This window comes from Hyposmocoma kahamanoa, unplaced genomic scaffold (genome assembly GCF_003589595.1).
Source record: "Hyposmocoma kahamanoa isolate Upper Pololo Valley unplaced genomic scaffold, ASM358959v1 232, whole genome shotgun sequence".
NCBI classification, from domain to species: Eukaryota; Metazoa; Arthropoda; class Insecta; order Lepidoptera; family Cosmopterigidae; genus Hyposmocoma; species Hyposmocoma kahamanoa.
In genome coordinates, this window is record NW_020653750.1 from 9,148,752 (window position 1) to 9,156,911 (window position 8,160).

At 40.8% G+C, this 8,160-nt stretch overlaps 1 protein-coding gene across 1 annotated transcript; it reads right to left on the reverse strand.

Annotated features, from left to right (window-relative positions):
* Positions 1 to 1,557: 1,557 nt before the first annotated feature.
* Positions 1,558 to 2,337, reverse strand: LOC113228662. Its single transcript, XM_026462017.1, has 2 exons — positions 2,095 to 2,337; positions 1,558 to 1,827 (listed from the first exon to the last, which is right to left on the reverse strand). Exons 1-2 carry the CDS (start codon positions 2,335 to 2,337, stop codon positions 1,558 to 1,560), a joined length of 513 nt encoding a protein of 170 aa, XP_026317802.1.
* Between the last annotated feature and the right edge of the window lie 5,823 nt (positions 2,338 to 8,160).

An 8,160-nucleotide genomic window follows, 5' to 3' on the forward strand; every position in this document is an offset into this window, starting at 1 on the left:
ACGTCCTATTGAATATTAATTGAAAACATATTGAAAATTAATTTAAAGTTTAGAATTAGTCATTGGGTATAAAATTAGTCATTGGATATAAAGTTAGTCATTGGATATAAAAATTAGTCATTGGATATAAAATTAGTCATTGGAAATTAAATTTGAAATTAAAAACTAAATCTCTTACATTCTACTTAATTTCTAAAAATTCTCTGATGTCATAACAGCATTTTTCTAAAAGGAACTCTTTTAACTTTTTGTAAAATATTACATCTTTTTCTACATTTTTTATTTCAGTTGGTATCTTATTATATATTTTTATTGACATATGGTATGTTCCTTTTTTTTTTTTTTTTTTTTATTATCCCAGGGAATCTGCTTACAGATACCCCGGCCCCGCGGGGGCAGAGCCGGGGTTATGTGGGACTGGGCTGAACCCTGAAGGGGAGCAGCCCGACCGCACTAAACCCCCGGAGTGTTCCTCCCCTCCGCTGTAGGTGGGGGTACGGGTACGCTGTTGCACTCGTCCGCGCCCCCACCAGCGGCTGGCGGCGCCCTGCGCAGCCCCTCCTCGAGAAGGGAGACACATCGGTCCCCCGACTCCGAATGTGAGGCTCGCCGAACACCAGACGAGCCTTCCATCCCGGGCCCCTTTATGCTGGGCAACGAATTCCCCCGAGTCCGCTACCCAGGGGCCATGGGGGGCCAGGACAGCATCCACTCAACTGTGAAGTTCAGTGGCTGCTCCCCCAGCCCCCGCGGCGGATCTGATGACAGGCTCCGCCGCAACACCTAACGCGCTTCCGCGCGGACTCTCCGAAGAGAGTCCCTTGGAGTGCCCACCACGGGCCAACCGCCCACGTTCGGCCGGAGGATAGGACGAGCGGCAACGACACACCGACACGTCTCTTCCCCCGCGGCCCCGCCGCCACTGCATCATTAAAAGCGGTGCAGCCCCGCCAGGGTCGCGGAGGACAGGACGAGCGGCAACGACACACCGATACGTCTCTCCCCCCGCGACCCTCCTCCTCGCGCATCCGCGCGGTCCCACTGGCCAAACGGGCCCCGCGCGGAACGCCCTCCTCCTCGGGCCAGCCTACCACCATCGGCCGGCCCCGTGGGTTCCTCTTAGCTTCACCGTGGGATGAAATCGACCACGGCTACTAGAGCCCCCCCGCCACGACAAGGCGGGAACCCCTTCGGGGGATATGGTATGTTCCTTTTTTTTTTTTTTTTTTTAACGGTGGGGAATCCTTTATGGATACCCCCGAGCCCGGGCGGCTCGGAGGTTATGTGGGAGTCCCGGCGCCCTGAAAAGGGCGCTGCTCCTGGGTCTGGCATGGACCCAGGGGTGTACCCACTAAACCCCATCGGTTTGCCTCTCGCCGGGTTTGTGTCGGCGCCGTGGGATCATCTCTATTTCACCACGACGCCGCCCGGCCGCCCCGGCCACTAAGCCGGGGCTCCCGCGCCTATGGAGGAGAGGATCGGTTTTCTCCGCCCCTCTCCCCAGACGATTGAGGCCGTGCAATGCGAACAGGGGGCCCTAGTCCCTGTCCGCTGGCCTCAGTGGGGAAGGAGTTGAGCGGCAAATTGCCGCCGCCTCCTCCCCGCCCGTCTGCGCCGGAGCGGGGGTGCGTCAGGCGCGTCCTCGCGCTCCCGCTCCGCCGCCTCCTTTTGCGTCATCACTTCCACGCAAAAGGAGGCCACCGCGTCCCAGGACCTCTCATCCCGCAGCATGGCCGCGACCACGCTGGGCAGCGAGAGGTCCCTCCCTATTGTCGCCACCAGAGTGCGGCGCTGCTCGATCCACCGGCAACACACCTCGAGGGTGTGCTGCGCGGTGTCGTCCACGGCGCCGCACTCGTGGCACGACGGGGACGCCTCCCTCCTCGCCACCCTGTGCAGGTAGTGACCGAAGCAGCCGTGCCCGGTCAGGATCTGCACAAGGTGGTACGACAGTGGCCCGTGGGACCGGTGTGCCCACTCAGTGAGGACAGGGCGGATCGCCCCTATGGTTCTAGCTCCATAGGGGGGATCCGCCAAGCCCTCTTTCCACCGGTCCCGCATGCGCTGGACCGCGAGGCGGCGCTCCCGCTCCACCTCTTGTGGAGCAGGGTTCTCGCCTCGCACCCTCCTCTCTCGCCGGAAGTTGTGAACCTCCGCCAGGACCTCCGCTTCGAGGTCCCACGGCGGAGTTCCGGCGAGAACGCATGCCGCGGCCGCGGCCACTGTCTGGTACGCCCTGCACATCCGCAGGGCGACCACCCTCTGGGGCCTTCTCAGCAGCGCCCTCGTTGCCGCTGATAAGGCCCCACACCACACGGGAGCCCCGTACAGTGCCATACTACGGGTTACTCCGGAGTACAACTTCCTGCACGGGGCTCCCGGCCCTCCGAGATATGGTATGTTCCTGAACTAACTATTTGTAACCTGGTGAAAGGTAATATCAATCGATTTCTGTCTCTTAAACTACGCGTTTGAACGTCTAGAGTTTGCTGATATAAATGTTTGTTTTTACGTACTAATTTACACATTTCAAACACATAAATGGAAGCAACAGTCAAAATCTTGCATTTAATGAAATAAGGTCTACAACTTTCCTTATCTGTAATATTTACCAATATACGAATGCATCGTTTTTGTAACACAAACAACTTATTTACCTCAGTACTGTTTCCCCACAAAATAATACCGTAGCTCAGCCAAGCATTAGCATATGCATAATAGGCGATCTTTGCTGTTTTTAGATCTGTGCATTTCTTTAATTCATATAGAGCGTAGGTGAATTTAGATAGTTTTGATGCTACTTTTTCAATGTGGGGTTTCCAACTCATGCCTGAGTCTATCTCAACTCCCAACAGCGTACAAGAAGGGGTAAAGTCAATGGTAATATTTTGAAACGAGAATTTTGTTTTTAATGGAGTTTTTTGTATTGGTTTAAATTGCATTAATTTTGTTTTTAATAAATTCATTTCTAAATTGTTATCCTTTAACCAATCTAATATTTTACTTAGGCTATAGTTAAGCTGTTCCTGTAAATCTTCCCTATTTTGACATGGAAATACAATCGATATGTCATCAGCATATATTACACATTTTCCCCTTATACATCTTGTTATATCATTAATATAGATTATGAAGAGAATACACCCAAGAACGCTACCTTGGGGAATTGAACGTTCTACTCTTTCTTTTTTTGAATCTATGTTCCAAATTACATTATTTTGATGATCATAATAATATACCCGTACAAATTGTTCCCTGTGCGTCAAGTAAGATTTCAACCAATCATATGCGTGACCCCGCACCCCCATTTCATACAGTTTCAATAGAAGAGTTTGATGACAGACCCGATCATAAGCTTTGCTCATGTCCAGCATCAATCCTACAGCATATTTCTTGTCATTTATTATATTTAAAATTTCATGTGTATAATCATAAAGGGCTGTTATGGTGGATCTACCTTTTCGGAAACCATGCTGACAGCCGTCAAAAACATCATATTTTTCACAAAACGAAGTCAAACGTGATGCCATAGTGGATTCAAAAATTTTGGAGAATGTTGATAATAGTGCAATGGGTCTAAATTGTTGGGGTTCATTTGCATTTGTTTTTTTAGGTATAGGTTTTATAACGGCAACTTTTAGCATGTTAGGGAATGATGCTTCATGAAAAAACTGGTTTATTAAGTACGTTAAAGGTTCAGCAAGTTCTTCTTTACATTGTTTTATTAGTGTAGGCGGAAATTCGTCAACACCGAAACTTGTTTTGCTTTTTAGAGATTTTATAATTTTAAGGACTTCGAGAGAATTAACCGGACTCAAATATATAGTGTTGTTAACGAAAGCAGACATGGCACGCCCTCGAGGTTCTGTAATATTTTCGTTGTGTCCTACTGATAAGAAATATTTATTAAGTCTATTTGCTATTAGATTAGGGTTAGTTACATCTTTTTTATTCAATTTTAACGTAATATTTTTATGCAATTTTTTATTAGGTTTGTTTGTCCTTTCTTTTTTAATTTCCCACATTGATTTAGTTATATTCTTAGAATTTTTTATTCTCTCTATATACTCACACTTTTTTGATGCAACTACTGTATTCTTTAGTATTTTTACATATTTTTTGTAATACTCTTTTAGCACTGTACTATTTGTTTGTGATTTTAATATATGTAAATGTCTTTTATTTTTACTTGATTCCCTTATACCCTTAGTTAACCATGTTTTCTTTTTACGTTTTACTTTTATTTGTTTTTTTGGTATACAATAATTTAGTAGAGAAGTTAGCTGGTCATGAAATATTTTATAGTTTTTATTTATGTCATTATCATTTGAAAATAAATCACTCCATTTTAATGATTGTAGATGTTTCTTATACAACAACATGTTTACTAAGCTAAAATGTCTTTTTTGGACATAATGTATAGACATATTAGATTTAATTGCTGTATATTTTTAGCTAAAGTTATTGTGATACCTTTGTGGTCAGAAATACCGTATTCGTTCACTGCTATGCTTAAGTTTGACGTGTCAAAGTTGGTAAATACTACGTCTAAGCAAGATGAACTATTTGCTGTTATTCTTGTAGGAACATTTACATTTTGATGAAAATTATATGTATTAAATAAATTGATCATTGCTTTGCTCTGGTTCGAGTTACCCAGAAAGTCTACATTTAAATCTCCTCCTAGTATGATACGTTTCTTAGGGTATTTTGTTGTCAACAATTTTAATAATTTTTCTAATTGTAAAACAAATGTTTTCGGTTCTCTATTTCTATCTGGCCAATATATAACAATCAATAACGTATTATAGTTAGTTAACTCTATAGCACAAATTTCAATTATGTATTCTATTGATAGCTGGTTTATATTTTCATATTCGATATAGTCCATTTCCTCCTTTACAAATATACATGCTCCTCCTCCTTCTCGATTTGTTCTAGAAAACTGGCTTGCCAAAGTGTATCCCTCCAAATGTAATAAATCAGTCTTGACTGTAGTTATCCAGGTTTCTGTGAAACCTAGCGCAGCAAAATTGTACTCTTCTAATAAAGTTTCTAATATGTGTAATTTATTTTTGATACTTCTAACGTTTTGGTATAAGAAAATAAGACCTTGTCTTTGTTTATCCTTTTTCAATTTGTTTGTGTCCTTCTGGTTTTGTTTACAACTATTTTTCTGATTACTAGTTGTGACGAAAGGACTTATCTTCTTCTTCATAGTTGTGTATTAAGGATTGTGGTATTGTTTTTCCTACTGGCAGTGTTGAGTTAACCATTATGCTGTGATCCTGTCTGTGTTTAATGTTTACATAATTTTTTTGCGATGTATTTAAAAAATTAGAATGACGTTTTGTTTTCTGGTAATTATGCTTTTCTTGTTTTTTGCGTTCTAAGCCATTTTCATTTAAATATTCTGATATCCATAATCCCGTATTTTTAAAGAATTTTATGTTTCCCAAAATATATTTTGTAACACGTTTACTTAGAAATTCAATCTTCAGCGCTCTTCGATTACCTCTCTTCCCTATGCGACAGACGTCTTCTATATATCCTGTGAGGTCAATTCCTATTACATCATAAAATATGTTAACAATTCTATCGTGTAACTCGTTTTCATCTTCATATCTAAATTCTTCAAGTCCATATAACACAATTATTTTTTCGTTGTTTGTTGTGCTTTTTTCTAGGCCTTTTTCAATTTTTGCTGTATTTTTCTCGTGCTCTGTTTCTACGACTTCACACTTAGTTTCTTATTACAATAAAATGCAAATCATATGCTTGTTTATCTAAATATTATATTTGCCTGACTTGTATTATTTGTTTCACTTTTTGTACCATGTATACGACAAAATCACCAACGCTGAGTATTGAAAAAAGTACAAATAAAAAGACTGAACTAGATAAAAGCTTTAAATCGAATTTCATGCAAACAACGACACAGCTTTCACCTGTGTACAGAAAAGGAAAATAAAGGCCTCTTCGACTTGTCATTAACGTGGAATAATTAAAAAATTCACCCTTACCACCCACTCTAGTGTATTTTCTTTTTTCTTCGCTTTTCTATTCGCTATTGTGCGCAGTTCCTCGTTAAAAACTAAATTGCCATCCACCGTTTAGGTATATAAGGGGAAGGGACTATAAAATTGATAAGACTAATTTGACTGTCGGAAGTGGAACAATTTTTTCGGACATAAATCGCGTATATTCAGAAGTAACGTTTCGGACTATTTACATACAGGTCCCGCGGTTACGGTTTACTGATGACGGGACTCGTGGAGAGTTCGAAACAATGGTTTATTTGAAAAATAGTAATTTAAAGAAAATAAAATTCATTTCCAATGTGTAGCAATCGTGAAAACCTAAGAGGTCGACAGATGACAGTATAACACTAGTTTATTTTAGTTATGAATGAATGAATGAATGATTCAAAGCTGCTGAGTGGCACTGTAACTGTTATGGACAGGCGTGTAACTTACAACCAGGCACACGACTTGTTCGTCTCGTCACTTGATATTAAAAAAAAAATAAAAACAACTTTTCCTCCGGTGGCTCGCCTTAATTTTTAAAATAAAGTTTGGTGACTCCCGTAGATGCTTGTAGAAGCGCTGCGTAGCGCCACAGTGGTGCTGCAGACGGATCACTTCTCATTTTCATACAATATTTTAGAAGCGCAGCTTCACGTTTGCAGTCACAATTAGTGAATTAAAAATAAATTACAAGTGCTACAGACGCACGGTTACCGCGCCACATTTGCGCCACTGCAGCCTTTTTAGAAGCGTCTAATTTGAAGTGCCCTTATAGACTAGTAGAAAAATATTCGTTTTTCGGGACAGGCCAAGGCGTCCGAGTCATACTGACAGATCTTAGAATTTAATTTTTCTTAAATTATGGATGACAGTGTGATATCAATTTTGAAAAAGGAATGACAATTCACATTACATCAAGAGCAGTCAAGTTGTAGTGCTTTTTTAACCGACTTTAAAAAAGGAGCAGGTTCTCAATTCAACTGCATTTACTTTTTTACGTGTAAGTTACGCGATTACTCCGGCATTTGTAAACCGATTTCGTTGATTCATTTTTGTTGAAAAGAAGGTACCTCTGTAGTGGTTTCATTCAAATTTAAAGAATCCCACCGCTAACGGTGACAAATTTGGGGATGAATCTGGTTTATGTCACGGTTGATTGCACCAACTGACCATTAACATAATTTCACAAAATTTTGAGATCAGTTTTTTTTTTATAAAAAGTTATGCTTATTACTTTCTACGAAAAGTAATTTGAAATCAATGAATGTTTACAAAATGTTGTGAAATTTAAATAAAAAAACGCAATACTAATTTGATATATAGATAGATAAATCTAGATAGAGCCGTACCAATTTACCGTTGAGTCTGTTACCCAATAAGGCAATCAACAAGGGTTTCACAGTCTAGTTTGCTGTTCTACACTCTAGCTACGTTGTTTGCTAATTCGTATGGCGTCATATACATCATGTTAACAATACTGCATTGCCCTGATTAAAATACACTTTGTTTCATTTTTGCTAGATTGATACGCTTACATTCATGAGATTTTATGTCAGACATGCTTTGCTTAGACCATTTTACTTTTCAGGTCTCAATTAAGTAATATACCATATGTAGTAGTAGTACTTGGTACTAGGTACTTGGTGCAATGGGCTGGTATCCGCAACTCGACGACAAAGCGCCTATTTTGCGTGTGGATGTAGTAGTAGTAGTATATGTTTGGACTGTGGTTTGATTTTCCATCAATTGATAAGTAAGGCTTAGCAAACAATACCGATCAAGTTGAAAACTGGTGGTTTTTACGTTTTAACGTTAGTAGTCAAAATAATAACGTCGCTTACCACCAGTCACACCGCCAAGTACGTCCAATCATTTGGTATCACAAGAAAAAAATCGTTGTTTTAGAAGAGAGAACACGCAAAAGGTGTTTATAAAATACCTTTTCTTGAAAGATCTGTCTGTTATTGAACGATCTTTCTTACTAATCTTTACTTCCAAATACAGGGTACTCAGAAATCGGTACCCTGTTTTGTAATGGAGACACGAGTATTTCAAAATTTACCCACTAGTCATCCACTAGTGCATAGGTTCCCATTTTTTTGGCGCACCGCCCATTTAGGCAAGATAAAAAAAT

Excerpts from the sequence above, each read along its gene's own strand:
- LOC113228662 (XM_026462017.1), bottom strand. The coding sequence starts at position 2,337 with ATGGCACTGTACGGGGCTCCCGTGTGGTGTGGGGCCTTATCAGCGGCA. Across the intron at positions 1,828-2,094 it reads AGAACCCTGCTCCACAAGAG|CACACCCTCGAGGTGTGTTG; the intron begins GTGGAGCGGGAG and ends GACACCGCGCAG.